A 21,066-nucleotide genomic window follows, 5' to 3' on the forward strand; every position below is an offset into this window, starting at 1 on the left:
TGGCTAGTACATTTTTTAGTTTACTCGCCAGACAGAGATAAATATATATATATATATATATATATATATATATATATGTATGTTTGTAAAATGGCACAGTTTTTTAAATATCTGAAAGATATTTCAGATATACACTCTTAACATCAGTCAGTCAAGCACTATAATATGATAATCAAGTATTATTTAATGATAGAACTTTAGTAATCACAATTAGGGTTGGGCCGATAGACGATGTCATCGTCCATTGCCGATGGCTGATAGAAATCACAATGTTGAGCCGGCATCTCTCCTTACTCTGTTTATGTGGTAAGTGAAATTGTATTTACTGTAATGTAACAGGCAACCTTTACACCGTGTCTACACCAGACGCAACAGTTGTCGTGTCGCGCCGCATCAGCTAAAGTCTGTCTATACTGGATGTGACAATGCGACCGTTGAAAATCATTTGAAATTTGTGTCAGCACGTCATAAATAGAACGTGGCAGCAGTTTACTGTCGATTTGTCGTGTCGCGCCGCATCAGCTAAAGTCTGTCTATACTGGATGTGACAATGCGACCGTTGAAAATCATTTGAAATTTGTGTCAGCACGTCATAAATAGAACGTGGCAGCAGTTTACTGTCGATTTGTCGTGTCGCGCCACATCCAGTGTAGACAGCGTCACTGATTATAATGAGTTCTATAGACTGATCTATATATAATAAATCTCTGTTATAGATCAGTGGTTCTATAGTATTTTGTCACGCCGCACCGCTTGTGTCCGGTGTAGAAACGGTGTTAGGAATGGTGTTTTCCTTTATAAGGATTCAGCTTCAGGCACCCCTCGCCCCCGCCCCCGCCGATGTCATCGTCCATCGCGATGTTTCACTGTTGACATAGTCCGATGCCAATTTTGTAGACATCGCCCAACCCTAATCACAATTCAAACTTGATAACCATGTATGAATGCATATTAGTCATTTTAACTGAACTTAGGACTGGTGGTGGTGCTTTTTTGGTCATTCAGTGTTGTGTCTGTAAAAAAAAAATTGGGAAATAACTAACAAAAAGACTGATAAGATAATGATGATACAAATTCTACTAATAAGAACAATATAAAACGCATTAAGGATTAATGAGCTGCTGGATTCATGAATATTAATAAGGTTGCGTGTGTTCGCTCGAACTGATTCGCAAAACAGGGACGATAATAGGTGAGCGCCAGCCAATGAGATTGCGGTTTGCGCATTAGTTCCGTCTAATACCGGAGAAAGCGGCAGTTCTTAAAAGCTGAAGAACTCCAAAGGAACGCTACAACAAAGAATATCGTTTAGGCCTACATGTAGTGTGTCAATTCTCTCTCTCTCTCTCTCTCTCTCTCTCTCTCTCTCTGCGTGTGTGAGACAAAGCGACGGCGAGTCGTGCGCGTCACACTAGAGTTTACGGTTCATCAAACACAGGTGCGCTGTGCATCCATTCAAGATGAACTGAAAAATGTAATTATAATAATATAAGATTATAAGAACAATATAAGATCAGAGTAACGGTAATGGGATAAGCAGTAATTCGTTTGATTAGTAGTTACTGAAAAAAATAACGCAGTTTATTTATAACGCCGTTATTCCCATCACTGATTAATACTAACAACACTGCCAATTCTGAATATCCTACAGCCCGACACTAGTTCTGACAGAGAGAAAGGCAGCTTCTTTACATATGATAAGTGTTCTGTTACTGTGATTTAGTAATATGATCTGCTTGTGTGTTTTAGACTGATGCATGCTGCTGTCTATCAGATCTCTGGGTTTAGTTGTCTCTCTATCTGTCTGTTTCTATTCCTATCCATGTTGACTGCAGTAGTCCATCTAATGGTGTGTGTAGGTTCAGTCAGCAAGTGCATGTATCACTGTGAGGTATGGTTTAAGCTTTTTGTGACAGAGAAATGATGACTGTCTTCACACACATATACTCACTTTAAATGTCAGATATTAGCTGTTTCTGGAAGCCACTGGGGCTTAAATATTTGCAGCGTGTGCAAATGTGTGGGTAGTGCGTCTGAGTGTGTGTGTGTGTGTGTGAGTCAGAAGCAGAGCTCAGAGCGGCTCTCACATGTGTGTGGGCAGCTTCCAGATGGCTCCTCCAGCAAGCACACAAATGTCACTCTGATAACAAGCTGAAAGAAAACGAGAAAAACAAGTTGTTGGAAGCCTATAGATATTCAAACACATACACAACACTTGTAGATTTAAAAATAAAACCGCCAAGGTGGCATCAAGTTGCTGTCTTAATGAGTCAGGTGTCGCGTCATTCATTCATTCGTTCAGTAATGAAGCAAAGTGCTGTAGTTAAGAATGGGTTATTAATCAAATCGTCCAAAGCTGCAGATTTGTTCACTAATGAAACACCGCTGTATGTTGCTTGGAGACGCACACCAGATGATACGGATTGATTTCATTGCAAAATAGAACAAACATGACAATATTCTGTTTCAAATATGTCAAATAAGTTTTTTGTTGAACTGTTGTAAAAATGTATGGCACATTTGCCATAATTTGGATATTCAGGGAAATTTGCATTCTTGCTCATATCTTAAACATTAAAACAATAACACACACAGAGTGTGTCTGTATCGAAGAGAGTTTTAAAGGGGTCATATGATGCGATTTCAAGTTTTCCTTTCTCTTTGAAGTGTTACAAGCTCTTGGTGCATAAAGAAGATCTGTAAAGTTGCAAAGACTAAAGTCTCAAATCCAAAGAGATATTCTTTATAAAAGTTAAGAGTCAACCACACCTACCTAAAATGGCTCGTTCTAACACACCCCCACATATCTACGTCACTATGTGGAAATATTAGCATAATGCTGCCCAAATGTGCACGCAAAGAAAGAAGGCGTGGTTTCAGAAACAGCAGTAGTGTTGATGCAGCCATGTCAGGGAGACGCTGTGTGATTCAGTATGAAAGCAAAAGCACTTTATTTGGCCTTCCGGAAGTAGATGCAATTAGGAATCATTGGTTAAGATTTATTTACAACAGAACAGCATAACCCAGATGTTTGAATTTGTGCAATGCATTTTATGGACGAAACCTAAAAAAGGGTAAATTCCGACTTTGCTATGACAATCTGGCGCTTCTGAATCAGCGACTGTAAGTATGTTTTGTTATTAGTTTAAGTATTTGCTAATCAAAGGAGGGGGCTTTGTTGAAAACGACAAGTTTGAGAGAGGCGGGGCATAGAGGACCTACAATCATGTACAGTATTTGAAAAATTATGTGTTTTTTGAACATTAAAGCATGTCAACATATTCTGTTACACCAAATACACAAAATAATGATCTTTAAAATAGCATCATATGACCCCTTTAAATGGATCTCAGTCCATGTCAATATTTGCTCTTCATGCTATTAAGTGAAGATCTACTTTAAAGATACATTGAACAGCAGCGCGATTTGCTAAAGCAGCATATTCAGCAGGCATCCTATCACATGCACGCTGCTTGTGTGTATGCCGTCAGCTTTGACGCAAAAGATGAGGTAAGCTGATTGGTAGGGGTGCTCCGATCAGGATTTTTGAGGCCGATCACAGAAAGCAGTATCTGCCGATACCGATCACCGATACTGATCTTTTTAAAGCCTTCTTTTTATCATTTATAACTATTTATAGTGATACTCCAATCAGGATTTTTAGGGCCTGAATTTCATTTTTGAAAATGGGGGGAATTCCCCTCTTAGGTGTCTCTTGTGAGGGGGGGAGGCAGCACGGACTGTGCTTTCACACAGGAGTCTGCTACTGATCCATGGCCATTTACCACAAACACAACATTTATCCATTATTTTGATTTCAAATCCAAACATTGTCACTGAAGGTGCTTTTTCAGCATTGCAATTCTTTTTTTTTAGACAGTACAGTAATACAATCTTTCACAGACATGTTTAAATACAATAAATATAAGCAACACATTATTCAATGCTTTTTACTTTTGCATTTACTTCTATATTTATGTAAGTTGCTCAAGCAAGTGGCAAAACATTTAAACTGCTTTTCTTACGTTATCACAAACTTACCATTGACAGAAATAGTCAGCTCTACTGCCTTTCCATTTGCATTGAAATCTTTATTACAAGCAATCCTGCGGTTCATAAAGAACTTCCACGAGTGCCATCTATTTTTGCCCTGTTTATCTAAAAGGGCTCTTTCCCTTTAAAACTAGCCAAAAAGCCATACGTGTTGACTGTGAAACACAGTAGACTTTAATAATATGCATTTATGGTGTAATTACTACATTTTCGTGTCAATCCATGTTCATATTTACTGCAAACAATGCCCTGTAACTTTAATTTAGCGCTTGCAGCGCAGCAAAATTAGACTCGTGCGTAAACAATCTCTGCACTGCAGCAGATGCACCGCTCCTGAACGCACTGCCGGACCGCAACCGTGTGCAGTGAACGCTTTAATCCGTTAACATGAGCGAGGAAAAATACGCACCACGTGTGCATTGCAAACGGAGAAATGTGAACCTGGCATTATGGTTGTGCGCTGCGAGTGTGCATGAGCGCACGGTCTCCAGGAGAGCGCGCGAGCACTGAATGGTTAAACACAGGCAATAATTAAAAAGAAATGCAATTTATAGACGCGGCAATTCCTGTGTCAACTGTGCAGCGTGTAGCTCGCTTATAGACAAGCAATGTGTGGTGATTTGAAGCCATTTGCGTATTTTGAGAGAGAGAGAGAGCGCGGTGATTCACTCACGCTGTTTGAGAGAGAGCGCGGTGATTCACTCACGCTGTTTGTGAAATTACGTCTCACACAAGGTTTTCAAATTACTTTATAAGTTATTTAATTTAGAAATATTATAATTATTTCACCCGCGCCGGACAGAGACTGAGACGGTGCCGCTGCATGTCGTGCCAAACCTCTCACGGCAGCGTCATCAGCTTGAGATCGGTTCTTATTAGAGACCACCGATCAATCATCCCAACGTGATTATCGGCCGACAGTGATCAATCAGAGCACCCCTACTGATTGGATATCATGTATTTGACCGTTTATGGCACTCCCATTTTCCTGTTTTTACATTAGAAGCGGCATTTTGCTTGTCAGAAATACATGTTCGGGTTTAATGTTACTTTAATTTGGGGTAGAATTAAATGATTGCCAAAACTCAGAATTGTGTTCGCGTACCCCCCTCAGTCATCTCATGTACCCCCAGGACTAGAACTATAGGAATGTTGACATTAATCAAAATGTGGCATTATGTGTATGTTAATAACAGTCATTTAGAGATTTCGGGCTCCCCAGTGCTAAAAAGTGCCTAGACAGTTTGAGAATCGATCGTTTTGGACTATGATATGAAATTTAGCACTTTGCATTTTAAACAGGGTGTAGGCTAAAGCATAACCAAAAGAGGAACTAATTGAGAATTTTTTTTATTTAAAAGAATAGGTTGTGTGCCTGTGTCACTGCCCCCTTTCCTTCTCATGCCTCATTTTGTTTCTTAGCAGATGGCCCACAACAGGTGTTGGCAGAAGGGGCAGAGGTGTAGTCATGTAATCAATGACACAAATGCTCGTTGGTGTCTCTGTATTAAACCATAATTAACATGCCCACACATTGTGATCTGCTCCACCCACCAGGCCAGCAAAAATCAAGTCTTGTCCTGGCTTAGATAATGACTATTTGGAATACTCTGAGCATGCTGTTTACATGGTAGATTTTCCTTCTCTTTTTTTGTATGCATGTATATGTGCGCAGTAAACACAATGTCTTCACACTTAATATTGTAATTCAAGATTTGGTGTAGAACCTCAGCCTTTCTCCAAATTGGCTAAACTTACAGGGATAACATTCCTCTTTGGCATTAAAAAACTGTGGTTCACTCAAGGTTGAAGTGTGGATTTCGGATTTCACATGTGATTGACTGTTGGGTTAACATATAAGTCACAGTAAACCATGAGGCTTCTCTGAGGCAGATGGAAAGTTCTAGGCTTCAGCGGTGAAGCTCGTTGATGGGTTAGGTTTACCTAGACCCATCATTTTATTTTAATTGGCTTTAAGGAGTTTTTGCAAAAACTCCACACAAACCAAAAGACTGCATTAATCATTGAGTGTTTGGAGCCGGGGACTGATGTGATGGCGGGGCCTGCTGTAGAAGGCGGAGCCTGAGGGGTGTGGTTTGCCTGATTCTTATTTTGCCTCTTGTTATGCCAATATGTTTTATGGCCTCTGATTTGCTTTCATATGTGATAAGTAAAATGGGTCCTGTTATTCAAACTTCACAGCTGCCTTGTGAGCTGTTTAGTGTGAGTGCGTGGTAATGTGCATATTAGACTAAATGAGAACATTTAAGATGCTTTTTTTCTGAACTGGTGGCCCAATTTATTCCAGATATGAAATCACAAATTTACACTGAGAGGTTTTAAAGGATGAATATTTAGGTGACAAGTGAAAAATGAGATCACAATATATAGAGTGAGAGGCCCCTGTCACATTATGGTGTTTCTAATTTAAATGAATAAGACACAAAAACTGAAACTCATGAGCACACAGTATGTTTAGTTTGCTAATTCTCTGCTTCACACTTAAATGGCAGTAAATGGCATAGGTTTTGTTCTTTAGCTAAAACATGGCTGCTGATAGTTGTCTGTGTAACTGTCTAGTGTTTTGGGCTGAAGCGTTTTTGGACGTGTTTGAAGTGTTTTAGGAAGCGGCTTTCTTAAATCTGTGATGTGCATCAGTTACAGAGGAGCACGTGCAAAACAGATTTGTATTTGACTGACTGATAGTTTTGACTTGACTTCTTAGAGATGAAAATTTACCTAAAAACATAGAAGTGAAAAAAAAAGAATATTTGAAACATATGAAAGAAAGATTGTTCCTAATTTGGCTACACTCTCAGTTCTGTCTTTTATTGAACCCTTCTCTTTGTACTTAATAAATAATGATATGTACAGATGTTTAACATACAGCATAGACTGTTTTGGTTAAGTCACAGATCAGGATTTCATAGCTTCCACCTCAGGCAACCGATGAAGCAATAGTGTGTTTCATAACTGATAAGTTATGATTGTACATGCCTATGTTTTTTTGCTGTTAAGTAATTCACCTTACGTTATCATCTGGATATGGTGTATTATTTATTATAATGATTTACATGTTATTTATTTATTTATTTATGAAAACACCACTGGAATATTTGGGTTTAGCTTTTTGTTTGAAGTTTGCGCAAGTGTCTAGACGTTCTATGAAAAGAGGAAGGCACATTTCATCGTTAAAAAAGGAAAAGCAGTTGCCTTTGCCCCTCCCACTTTCATATTGCACTGTGTGTCACTTGCTTTCTGTCACACACATTTTTCAAGCTACTGAATCATCAAATCCAGCAACTTTCAAAACTGAATACCCTCTTTTGGGTAAGCTTGTGGTTATCATTTGATGTATGTTTTGGCATTTTTAGTATATTTTGGTAAATACAATGAGCAATTGATCATTTGAGGAGAGCTTAGTTTGCTGCAGGTGTTTAAGGAATTAAGAGCTTGTTAAAAAAAAAATTTGTAAAACATTGGTGATTTTGGAAAATTTTGAAAAGAAATGTTAGGGTTGCTAATATGTTTACATGTGTTTTGTTAATCTGATGTAACCGTTTAAGTGTTGTGGGTTTTCTGCCCTACTTTATTTCCATGCGTTCTGACATCTGGTCTCTCTACAGAAACATACCAATACAATATTGTCTCACTTGTAAATAATTAGCATAACTTCACTGCAACCAGTAATCAGACTTTTTGAGTTTAGATACCATTACATTCAAAACATGAGGTAAAAAATTTACTGCAGGACAGCTAAATTTGCATCATGTGACTTTTACACAAACTGAAAATTGCTGTTTGGGTTAGTTGACCAATAGAGAGATGACACTGATCATGTAATTAAAATTGCACATGCAAAAATGTTTAAGCCAGTTGTTGCCATATACACTGAAAATGCTAACTGGCTGTATCTCTCTGTTTGTATCTCATAATTTCATTAGGGCCAGAGATCAATACAAGTTTTTACGGCAATATGGCAGATGTAGGAAAGACGCCTGTGGCACGGAATGAGAAGGCAAGCAGTGAGTTTGGCTATGTGGGCATCGATGCCATCTTGGAGCAAATGAGGAGGAAAGCCATGAAACAAGGCTTTGAGTTTAACATCATGGTAGTGGGTAAGTAGAGGTTTCAGTGTGCAATTACAGATGTGTGCCATTCATTCTTATGTACAAAATACACATTTAGTATCACTGGAACCTTGAAATAAAATAGGTTAAATAGTTAGATCAAGATTGTTCAAATAAACATTTGATAAGGGACAAACAAATACTGTTTGTGTATTAGAATAAATGTAATGTATATTCAGTTAACATTTCGTCATCTTAGAATTATAAGGATCTATCTGACATTTTTATCAAAACTTCGCCTCTAGTGGTGCATGACCTGAATGACCTCAACTGGCTGTTATTCATGACCTTGGTTCCAGATTCAGACTATATTATTCCTATATGCCATATTCACTGATGCATTTCAGGGCTCGCAAAATTTCTAAATCCCTGGTAGCCCTTCGGGCAGGTACTCTTCAGATTTTGCTAGCCCGAAAATGTATTATTTATTATTTATTAACAAATATGAAGGAAGGACTTTTATTTCACTATTTACAGGGTGTCTGCAGAATTTTTACAAATACATTTAAGGCAATGTATGACCAATTTTAAGAGCTGCACAAGTAAAATGAGCACAGTATGAGTGGGGTTGGACAATGTCTGTGGTAACATACAGTGCTGAGCCATAAAATTACATGATTTACAGTTCAGATACAGCTTTCCGTCCCCAACTGTAAGACCTCTTGAAATTATAATTAAGACATTTCTTATAAGACATACCATTTAACATATTTAAAACTTTTTAAGGCCTCAAGTTTGATGCAACTCACTTTATGAGTTTTTAAGGACCCGTGGGAGCTCTGCATTTAAGATAGCCCGTCGGGCAGAGTGGTGAAACATTTTGGTAGCCCCACTGGAAAAAACAATAGCCCCGGGTCGTCGGGCTAGCGATTTTGCGAGCCCTGCATTTGTCCCCCCATCCATCCCATTGCCTGGCAGCAAACCGCCAACCCACCTCCAAGATCCAACTTTATTTTTAAGAATTAATATCTTCCTGGAGAGTGATATATTATTCTCCAGCAGTATGTATCCCTGATTTTGTTTTTCTTGGCAATGTGTAAAAGTGAACATATAACCTGTAGCTACTTGTAGAATCTTAGAAGGATTGTTTCTTGACAGTGCTGGGTGTCTTTTGCTTTTATGACTTAATAACTGAGACAAACACTTTTGTCACTCTGAATGAACATGTTGATGTTTGTTTTAATCTAGTGCTTTGATAAATGAATATATGGATAGGTAGCTACTTTATGATAATATTTAAGGCTTGTTCATGGGTTGATCTTTTGGCAGTTGAAGAGTGATTTTGAGTGATTTCTGAGGTTTGTTGTCAAACTATAATTACCTTATACCAGCTCTTTTAAAGGTGCTATATGTAGGATTGACACCGAGTGGTTGAACTAGGTATTGCAGTCCAAATTCAAAATATTGGAGAGGGTTTTTTTCACCCGGCCCCTCCTCCTCAGACACAGGTTGCCAGATTGACGACACCAGCAGGAACGAGCACACTTGACGATGAATGGAATGAAATATGCTATGTTTTCTGCCAAATGGCAATCCGGAGTACCGAAATACAATTGGGTAAACTGGCAGTGGGTGGGTTTCACAAACCAAAACAGAGACCGACATTCCGGCCCGGAATTCACATTTTCAAAGGAGAATAACTGACTGTAGCATTGTTTTTCAGATAAACAAGTATGTTAACTTAGCATGTTTCTTAAATATCTGCAAACATATTGTGGTATTTTTATGCTTTAGTAGTCAAAAACTTACATACAGCACCTTTAAGCTTGAACCTCGCCAAACTTGTGCAAACACCTAGATGTTGGAGGTTGCGTTCAGGGATTTTATAGTGGATGGTTTTTCAGTTACTTACATGCACGCCAATATGTTAAAAATGCAACAACAAAAAAATCCCTGTAGAATGTTCAATCGGACATTGTTAATGCTTTCTGCAGTGAAAGCATCTGCCTGGCTGCTCCACTCAACTGATTCCAGCTGCAACCTTTGTTCTTGCTTTAACATGGATGTCAATGAGAGATCCAACAAGCTGCTCCCATGACCCTCCTCTAGAAACACTGGCTCTTTTATAGTCCACAGTACGATGATAGAATTGTGCGTGTGTGTGTGCGTCATTGAATGAACCAGGGGGCAGGTGTTGGGTCAAATCAGCATATGGGATTGAAGATGCTACACACAGACTCTCACATAGAAAAACACACACACACACTGTGCCATAGTCCCTTTGGCATATTTACTCCACACAATATATGGCTGTTTGTTTGTTTACTTGAACACGTGAATTAGGGTTGTTAATTTTGAATGTGCAGCTAAACAGCTAGATCTAGTGCAACGGAATAGAGTCGAATGCAGGTGTCTGGAGATTAATTCATAGCTGAACTGTTTACTAGCGGTATCTTGGTGTGAGATGTCATAAGCACTGCTCATGGTGTAAGATGCTAAAAAAACAGCAAGACGTGTTCAAATTGCCCTGGCAGGCTGATTACGTTTTGCTCTAAATTAAGAATTTGTCTCAGACATCAGCCCTGTGTCCAAATATTGTATAGTAGGCCAGGGGTTTTCAGTTCTGGCCTGTGAGGTCCACTGTCCTGCAGAGTAGCTCCAACACTGATCAAACTCACTTACCTGTCATCTTCTAGTAATCCTGAAGGTTCATGCATTCTAGGGATAATTGTGTAATTTTGTGTATAATTTAAAATAAAAATAATTTTGTGTATAATTTAAAATAAAAATTAACTCGTTAAATCGCCATCCCCAGTGTCAATTTAAAATATTGATTTTTTTCTTTCTTTCTTTGTATAGGTCAGAGTGGTCTGGGTAAATCCACGTTGACGAACACACTTTTTAAATCTAAAGTGAGTCGCAGATCTGTCATGACAACAGAGGAAGAGCGAATTCCCAAGACTATCGAGATCAAGTCCATCAGTCACGGTACAAAGGCCTACAGAACTAAAACTGAAACAAACACCTGCTTATCCATTGAGGGATAAGTCATATTTTAACACATAAGTCGTATTTTAACACGTATTTTAACACATTTAACACTCATAAATTTAGTTATCCACTGTGTATATTCACCTCTTCAAACTCATCTTTTATACAGTTATTGAGGAGAAAGGAGTGGGAATGAAGCTAACTGTCATTGACACTCCAGGTTTTGGAGACCAGATAAACAATGAGAACTGGTCAGTGTCAACTTTATACAAACAACTATTTCTTTGATTACCTGTGGTCTTGTTATATCTAATGTGTTTCCTGGTGTCCCCCTGTCTGTTTATCTGTTAGCTGGCAGCCCATCATGAAGTTCATTAATGCACAGTATGAACAGTATTTACAGGAAGAGATCAACATTGATAGGAAGAAGAGGATTCCAGACTCCAGAGTCCACTGCTGCATATATTTTATTCCTCCTACTGGACACTGGTGAGACACACACACACACACACACACACACACACCATTATTTTCAAGTCACCATTAGAGTGATTCTCTTTTGTGAAGCATCTTCCATTTCAAAGAGTATATACAACTTGCTTTGGTGCATAGTAGTAACTATATAAAATTTTCAGTTTGCTCAAAAAACTGCAAGTTTGACAAACTCTGGAAGTTCTACAGTACATCGCTATTCTGTAATATTAATGCTCAAAATGCAACTTAATCTCAACTTAAAATGCAAGCTCATTAAACTTTGCATGCTCAAGTGAAAATCATCATAAAAAGGGTTTTATATATATATATATATGTATGTATGTATATTATGTTTGATAAAGTCCTCAGAAAATTTCCAATCTCTTATTTTTATACAGCTTCTGACCTGAAGCTAAAGTTTTTTTCTCAGCTTCTGACTTTTTACTAGGGATGCACCGATACCACTTTTTCCAGTACTCACCCGATACCGATACTTTTATTTTTGGTACTTGCCGATACCGAGTACCGATACCAATATTTTTATTGCATTTGTAAATTTTTTAAATATTGGGTACAGAAACGAAAAAGTATGTATAATGTTAGTTGGTTAACATTATTTATCAAATAGATACAGTCAAACCTAAATTTATTCAGACACCTTCAACATTTCTCACATTATCACAGTTTATTCGCTATAGTTTAGAAAATGGTAATAAAATATAACAAGAACTCCGAGTTAAACAGAGTCAGAACAAATTCAGCTTGATAATGTTAGATAACTTTGATAGAAAGGTATGTAATGGATTACAATTAACCAAAAATTAGACAGCTGTTAGTATGACAGTATTTACACAACTATCAATACTTAGTCGGACAACCCTTAGCCTTAATGACAGCTTATAGTCTCCTGGGCATGCTGCCATTAAGGCTAAGGGTTGTCCGACTAAGTATTGATAGTTGCAAGCTGGGTGCTTCATGCAAACCTGAACTTCATTTTTTTTTTTCCCAGACTCGGTCTGAATAATTTTTGGTCCCAAATTTGTATCAGTTTTACTGGTAGTCCACTGTATGAAGAATTTTTGGGTATAATTTGTCACAGTTTACTTTATTTTGCTATCCCCACTTACATAAATGAACTATAGTGTCCTGCACCCACTAGTAAAAAAATATAAAAAATTATATCTGGTCTCTGAATAATTTTTGGTTTGACTGTATGTCCTTCTGTTATTTTCACACTTAATTATGCCCATTAAAATGTATTTTACAAGTTTTTGTTACTTTCACTGTTAATTTTTTGCTCTATGGTACATCATCTTTAATTTAATAGCATTAGAGCTGCTCCATTGCAGCAGCTTAGTACTGTAATCACGCGCTTTGCTGTAATAATGCAGGGAACCACTCGTTATAAATCTCCTAACTGTGATATTTTCAGAAATAGAAGTCACGTTTTTTTTCATCTGAAATGTGCTGCGATTCATTTTCCAAAGCCACTCATATAATGCAGAAACAATCAAGCAAGCAAAACACGCGCAACGTGTGCACGTATTTGTACTGATGCAGAATAGTACAGCCTAGCGCATTTCACACAAGCTGCTAGATTCACTTTCGCCAGAAAGTCGTGTATGCCTAAGGTAAAAAATAAATGACATTTATAGTGAATGCCCATATAAATGGTCTTATTTTTTATGATTTAGTTTTAATCCAAATGATGCGTGTGCTAAGAGAGTAAACATCAAATATCACACAACAGAATTGCGCTCTCTCTCTCTCTCTCCCTACCATTAAGTAACTTGTTTTATTTACTTGTTTTTGACGTATCCTTCCAAACTACAAACTTTCCAGTGATGTCTGTGAGAAAGGTATATTCACTCGACAAGCTCGCGCATCTGCGCCGCCGCGTGCTCAATCCACTCAGTGCGCTTTGCTTATCAACTCGAGCACATCAGCTATACAGGCGTTACTACTGAATGTTTAACATTATATTCATTGCATACATATACTTCGTAGACATCCTTAATATCTAATAACTCCATTCTGCTGTCTGTTGTTCTGTTGTCAGTGTTTCATTGTCTGAATATGGCACTTAACACATGCTGTGTGGTATCGGCGTTTGGTATCGGATCATTTTAACGAGTACGAGTACAGGAGCTCAGTATCGGCCCGATACCGATATCGGTGCATTGGACCACCACCTTAGTAGGATAAAATACTAATCCATCTTAATGCATCCTGGTGAACAGTGATTGGCCACCTACTCAGCTGTCAATGAACCACTGCAAGTTTTGCACTTATGTGCTGTTATGTTCAGCTTTTTTATATTTGGATGATTCAGTTAATACAGGAACTTACAAAATAATTGTAAAAAAATACATCAATAAAACTCATAGTAATTGATATAGTTAGTCATGGAATTCACACCTTTCTTCACAATCCGATCAGAAGTGGTTAAATGAGACACCTACCAAGCATAAACGGACCTCTTGTAAACAAAATGCATCTTAATATCAGGTGTGAATATACTGTATATCTTTTATCCCTCTCCTTTTGTCTGCCATAGTTTTCTAACTCGCTTGCATAAATGGGAGTCATGCAAACCAGTGTTTGAGTGTGTGAGTGCGATGGGGCCATGGGGCCATGGGGAAATTACACTGTGTGGTCCTGTGAGTTTTTTTTTTTTTTTTGCTTTCTCATTTTATAGTTATATACAGTGGTGTGAAAAAGTGTTGGCCCCCTTCCTGATTTCTTATTTTTTTGCATGTTTGTGCCACGTAGGTTTGGACAGCTGTTTTCCCTTAATAAATGAAATCATCATTTAAAAAATGCATTTTGTATTTACTTGCATTATCTTTGTGTAATATTAAAAATTGTTTGATGATCTGAATCTTTTTCAGAGACCACTCTGAAGTGTGAGAAATATGCAAAAGATTTAAAAAACAGGAAGGGGGCAAAAACGTTTTCACAGCACTGTATGTGTATGATGTGTGTGAAGTGTCTGCACAGGGGAGAGGAAGGTTGGGGGAGGGCAGGGCTAAGTTTTTTTTAAAGAGGGTATTTCCTTCCACAAGTTTGTGTTGATGTGTGTGCACACTGTTATTAGACACTGTCTCGCAGCTGCTGCATGCTTGTAAGATATCTGAACAGCTGCTTGTCTTGTCATATGTCACATAGCATGAGTAGCACACAGACTGTAGTTTCTGCATTTGAAATGTTGTCTTAGAAACAGTCACATTCACCTCAAAAGCATAGGCGGAAATAAGTGTGGAGCCACAAAACTTTGAATTGTTTGTCATCAGCCAATCAGTCTTCATGGACATAGCTGTCATATTTAATTTGATTAATTAGTCAAATGACATTTACAACCCTGGTGATCTGTTAAAATAATGCACATTTAATTTAACTTGAACCACAAAATGCAGACTAGTTTTCTGTGAGGTACAATGGGACAGCATGGTTACTGACTGGATAGTGCAGTGTGGGCTCACGTCTGTTAACTGTTCAACTGTACTCTGTCTTAATATGTCATATTAATAAGATATCCCATATGGCGACCATGACAATAGCATAACTCCTTTGCAAATGTAATGGGTTAGTTCACCAGGAAGTAAGTAATTCCTACAAAACCTCTTTTGCAGAATGTTAATGTACATATAGCTGTGCATTTTTGTTGGTTACTGTGCCAATTCCACAATGAGGACGTTCTATGGAAAAACAAATGCAGCCCTGATTATTAAGTATCAGCAGTGGGATGCACTAGCATGTAAAATTAGATGTATTTATTTAAGTTTCAAATTTCTTGTTTTCAGAAAAGTAGAAACGAACCATAAATCCTTTAGTTGTTGATCAAAGCCCAGGTTCAGATGTCACCACTGGCTGCAAATTTGCCATGATGTTTATTCTTGAAAGTTTCAAACAGATGCTTTGAGACCTTGTGGGAACTTTTATAATCTCATTAGTGGATGTGGCACTCTGGTGGCTAGCCATCTCCATGTGGTTTTGTGGGAAACGGGAAGTAAAACAAGAAGTGTCCACCACAATGGTGACTCCTTCCTCTCTGAAAGAATTATGAGACCAAAAGATGGGGGTAGGATTGCAATATCAAATTGGCTTTTCCTATGCCAGGGCTTGTGCAAGTTATGTGCATCTGATGATGTATTAAGTTTCCTTTCAAATATACAGTACATGAGTAAGTAAACTGAAGTAAATTACACAAGGAAATTGACTGCCCAAAGTGAAATTGTTGTCCAACCCAGTGGACATTAAATTAGAAATGTGATTTGGAATGACAGGAAGATGATTTTACTTCAACAAATATTGTTGGCTCAACAAAATAAGTATACAGATAACAAATTTGAGCATTGTGAGAAATACAGTGTTCACATAGAAGTCGATTTATTAAATATAATGTAGTATTTACCTTTATTCTGACCAATACCAAAACTTTATAATACAGCTAAATTATCTTGAAATAGCCCATATGCCATGTGTTTGATAGCATGTTATTTATTGATAATTCAAACTGAAAAATATGTATTATTAAAATCTTTATGATATAGGATATATAATACAAAAATATATGTATAATATATACATGTAATATTTATATCATATATAAAGCAAAATTTACAATTCTGTAATGCAGTAATGCAAAGTCACAAGCACTGAAGAAAGTTCAACATATCCTTAAGGGCATAGTTCACCCAAAAATGTACAGTACATTTTGTTATAATTTACTTACCCCATGTTGTTCCAAAACTCGTATGATTTTCTTTCCGCTACAGACCACAACATTTATTTTTATTTAATTTTTCTCCTTTTCATACTTTCTGCTAAAATCTCCTTTTGAGATCCACATAACAAAATAAGAATAATATTAGGGTGAATAAATAATTACATATATATTTGTTCCATTTTTAACCCATATTCTCCATATTGGTCAGTCTTTCAATGCCGTGATTATTCGTGCTGCACCTACAGTATTAGAGTGTGATACTAAAGCTTGAAGTAAGTGTTACACTGTACAGTTTTAAATGTTATTGAATAGAGACCATTCTATTTAACACTTTACTTCATGATTTTTAATTCATCCATTTTGGGTCTGACTGCTTTGCTTTGCTGTCTTCTCTGTTTTAGTTTGCGGCCAATTGACATTGAGTTTATGAGACACCTAAGTAAAGTGGTGAACATCGTTCCTGTTATCGCCAAGGCAGACACACTCACCCTGGAGGAGAGAGACTTCTTCAAACAGAAGGTGAGCAATTCATCTCTCTGCTTGTAGATAATGAATCTCTTTCAACCGTATGATGAGAGGTTTTATTCGATCTTTTCAAAGCCTCACCTTGTAAAATGCTGGTGGGGGTCCTTTTCATCTTGTCTGTATCCGTCACCAAGGTTATAATAGAATTACATAAATTTATTTGAGAGCATCTATGTTTTCCATTAATTTGAAGACATTTTGCCTCACTCATCCAGAGGCTACACCAGTTGAACAATGATTTTTCAAGCATTTAACCTCAATACAAACTGCCATCACACAATTTCTGTGTAAATCTCTGTGTAAATATCTGTGGGAATCGCCTTCCTGATGGTGTGAATTGGTGCAAAACACTTCCCTTCTGGGCATTTCTCATGACATTTCTTAAACTTCTGTAACAGTAGCAGACTAAACCGTAGGCATGTGTATATATTTGATACAATACTGTTCCAGTCCTAGCTGCTGAGAGGTTGCTGGTTTTCTAGCGTTTTGAAATACATGATGGTTCAGTCACATTTACCATTGTTCAGCAAATTTTTGTGGGTGAAATCTTATTTAAATAGAAATCTATGTGACTGGGAATTTTGCATGAAGCCGAAAGATTTTCCTACACCGATGTTGCAACAGGTTGTAACCAGATTTTGTAAAAGGCTGGTAATGCGGATTCATTGCATTGACTAACAGAAAACTGCTTGGTTTGAAAGTGATTTCTGTGTGAGCTGTGCTTCATGCCTTACTTGATAAAATATATATTTTTAAATAAATTCTGTGGCACATGCTTAACAACACCCTTTAACATTTCACTATATTCATAATATGCTATAGCCTATTACTTTTTAAATTATTTATTTTCTATAAAAGAATAATATAGAATTAGTTTTTTCTCTCTCTTTGAAAGGAATTTCTATAACCACCCATAATTTGTAGAATCGATGTGGGAGAATATATTCAATCCTGCTTGGACATTCTTAATAATGTAGGAAAAGCCCTGGATCTGGTTGAGTAATTTTGTGTTGAATCGTTTTTGGGTTCAGGGGCCGGTGAAGCACTTTGTGTTTTATTTGACCTCAACTTAAGTTGTAACTTGGCAGAACTTCACAGGCTGATAGAGGCGGTTTACAGGATAGATCCAGCAGTGGGCAGCTGGAATTGGTACAGTAATTTGAGGTTTGCCACAAATGCAGCAGAAACACAGACCTGCCAACCTGTACGCATTTTGAGTAGCGGGCAAGCATTTTGACCTCAAAGTACGCTGGTACGATTTGTCACCGTAAACTATGCAAAAACCTGGTTGCGCCATGCGCTGTACTTAAATCAAGCAACAGCAAAAGAAGAAGAGTTTGGCCAATCAGAGCGCTGGCTTCATTCCCCAAATAATAATAATAATAATTTCCTTACATTTATATAGCGCTTTACATAGAAAGGGGGAATCTCCTCAACCGCCACCAGTGTGCAGCATTCACCTGGATGATGCGACGGCAGCCATAGTGCGCCAGAACGCCCACCACACACTAGCTTATTGGTGGAAAGTAGACAGAGTGATGAAGTCAATCAGCAGATATGGGGATGGTTAGGAGGCCATGATGGATGGTTAGGAGGCCATGATGGTCAGAGGCCAATAGGCGAATTTGGCCAGGTTACACCCCTACTCCTTTTCGAAGGACATCCTGGGATTTTTAATGACCACAGAGAGGACCTCGGTTTAACGTCTCATCTGAAAGACGGTGCTTTTTGTCAGTATAGTGTCCCCGTCACTACACTGGGGCGTTAGGACCCACACAGACCACAGGGTGAGCACCCCCTGCTGGCCTCACTAACACCTCTTCCAGCTGCAATCTAGTTTACCCCAGGTCTCCCATCCAGGTACTGATCAGGCTCAACCCTGCTTAGCTTCAGTGGGCAACCAGTCTTGGGCTGCAGGGTGATATGGCTGCTGAAGTAGCAAGCGAGAATGATTGACAAATGTGGAAGGCCTATCAATAAAAAGAGACAGCAAATCGGCAGCAACACAAAAACCCACTCGATCGCCATCTGACTGATTTCTCAAGCGAGCACAGTACAGTAGTCGTTACTTATTTATTTTTTTCTTGGTTTTGCATTTAAAGGGGTCATATGATGGGATTTCAAGTTTTCCTTTCTCTTTGGAGTGTTAAAAGCTGTTCATGAATAGATAAGATCCCTGAAGTTGCAAAGCCTAAAGTCTCAAACCCAAAGAGATATTCTTTATAAAAGTTAAGACTCGTCCACGCCCTCCTAAAATGCCTCGTTTAAACTCGCCCCCACATGTCTACGTCACTGTGTGGGAAGATTTGCATAACACCGCCCAAATGTTCACACAGAGAAAGAAGGCGTAAGTTATAATGGTAATGTAAGTTATAATGTTCTTTGCTCGTTTTCTGTAGCTGATTTTTGAATAACTGAGGAAATGTAAGCATTATAATTAGTAACTTACGATGTTTCTATTAATTTGTTATCATGTTAAATACAAATTCAGTCATATTAAAAACATTAGGCTGCTTTTAGCCTTATGCTGGAGTTGGTTCACTTTCTCGCAATGAAACTAAGTAAATAATTACATAAATTAGCACGATAATATCGGCGATCTCACAGGCTGACGATAGGACGATATGAAAATTGAGCATATCGGCCAACACTACCACTGATGATTTAAACGCGAGTTTTGAGCCGTGTAGAGTAGCGCTTGTTGTTTGTCATTTCTCCGATCACAAATGCAGACATGGTTTTATGTTTTCGCGGCTCGATACGCAACGCAACGCGTAAAAAGACAATATAAGACATTATAATCCGTAATTATGTCCCCACTGGATGCTACAAATGCCTCGTTTGTAATGGGTTTTATTGGTTTTGTCTCTTCACACAGCATCACAGTATGGTAGGGGTGTAACATTTCCGTCACACGCTTGAGGAATTCGCCCAATCACAACGCACTGTATAGCTGACCAATCAGAGCACACCTCGCTTTTCAGAACGATGAGCTTTGTAAAAATCAACACATTTCATTACACCAAATACACAAAATAATGTTCTTTTTTAGCAACGTCATATGACCTCTTTAAATAATTTCAGCTTTTTATTTCTCTCCGAACTGACTCTGTATGGATCCGTGAGTTCATGTCCTGAGATGAAGAAACGCCTCCCCACTTATAACGTGCATTTGAAAAAACAACACACGCCAAACATCTTCGCTGTAATGACTTGTAGAAGCGTTTCTAAACCTGCTGTCCAACAAAAGAGAACATGTTTTTACTCCACAACATCATCCGAGTGTTTGTTAACTTCCTTTTGTCATGTGATGTGGCTTCTTATCACAGCATGAGGCAGAAAATATATTCTAAACTGTAAAAAAAAGGCTGTCGATTAGCAATTGATTATAAATTTACATAATATGAAAATACCCAAGATGGCTTGAAGAACACAGATAAACAATACATTGTCGCAGTCAAGTGTTTATTGTCTTAATGTTTTATCATTCAAAATGTTTCTATCTTCTTTTTATTCAGTTACAGCGTTATCTGGATGCCTTTGTCCATATGAGGGATTTCCTGGAGCTTCATGAACATAGTTGACCCTTCGAATATGGCGGTCCATAGATATGTATACGTAGATGCCTCATTAGCGACTGTTACTATGGGCCGCCATACGTAAGCCGTCCGCCATATTCGAAGGGTGACGTCATTCACCATTACAGTAACATAAGTTACCAATGTTACAAAACTTGTAATTTTGAGTTAAAGGCGTCATGTTATGCTATTTTAAAGATCATTATTTTGTGTATTTGGTATAACAGAATATGTTGACATGCTTTAATGTTCAAAAAACACATTCTTTTTCAAATATTGTACATTATTGTAGGTCCTCTATGCCCCGCCTCCCTCAAACACGTCGTTTTCAACAAAGCCCCCTCCTTTGACAAGCGCAGTCTGCTCTGATTGGCCAGCTGACCCAGTGCATTGTGATTGGCCGAACACCACTAGTACGCGTCGGAAATGTAACGCCCCTTACCATAATCGCGAGCTTCAGCTTTCAAAGTAAATATCAAGACAGTTAATAATGTCGTTAGTTTTACCATCAGTTCAAGCCCGAAATGGCAACAGAGTTGCGTGACAGACACAGTGATGATGCAGTACACAAGCCGCGGTTAAGACAGCTGACGTGCTATGATTTCTGACAGGCAGTTCACTCTCCTGTGATGTGACCCTGTTCCCC

General features: G+C 38.1%; 1 protein-coding gene across 2 annotated transcripts in view; it reads left to right on the plus strand.

Moving 5' to 3' along the window:
* The window catches only part of LOC107561033 (neuronal-specific septin-3-like), a 122,149-nt gene that overhangs the window by 92,433 nt on the left and 8,650 nt on the right, over window positions 1-21,066 (plus strand). For both annotated transcript variants that reach the window (XM_016245365.1, XM_016245366.1), the window contains 5 exons: window positions 7,998-8,171; window positions 10,983-11,111; window positions 11,284-11,365; window positions 11,466-11,603; window positions 16,719-16,836. In XM_016245365.1, the coding sequence (XP_016100851.1) occupies window positions 7,998-8,171; window positions 10,983-11,111; window positions 11,284-11,365; window positions 11,466-11,603; window positions 16,719-16,836 (641 nt within the window). The remainder of the gene's footprint in view (window positions 1-7,997; window positions 8,172-10,982; window positions 11,112-11,283; window positions 11,366-11,465; window positions 11,604-16,718; window positions 16,837-21,066) is intronic.

The sequence above is a fragment of the Sinocyclocheilus grahami genome, unplaced genomic scaffold, assembly GCF_001515645.1.
Source record: "Sinocyclocheilus grahami isolate Dianchi unplaced genomic scaffold, SAMN03320097.WGS_v1.1 scaffold752.1, whole genome shotgun sequence".
Lineage (NCBI taxonomy): Eukaryota > Metazoa > Chordata > Actinopteri > Cypriniformes > Cyprinidae > Sinocyclocheilus > Sinocyclocheilus grahami.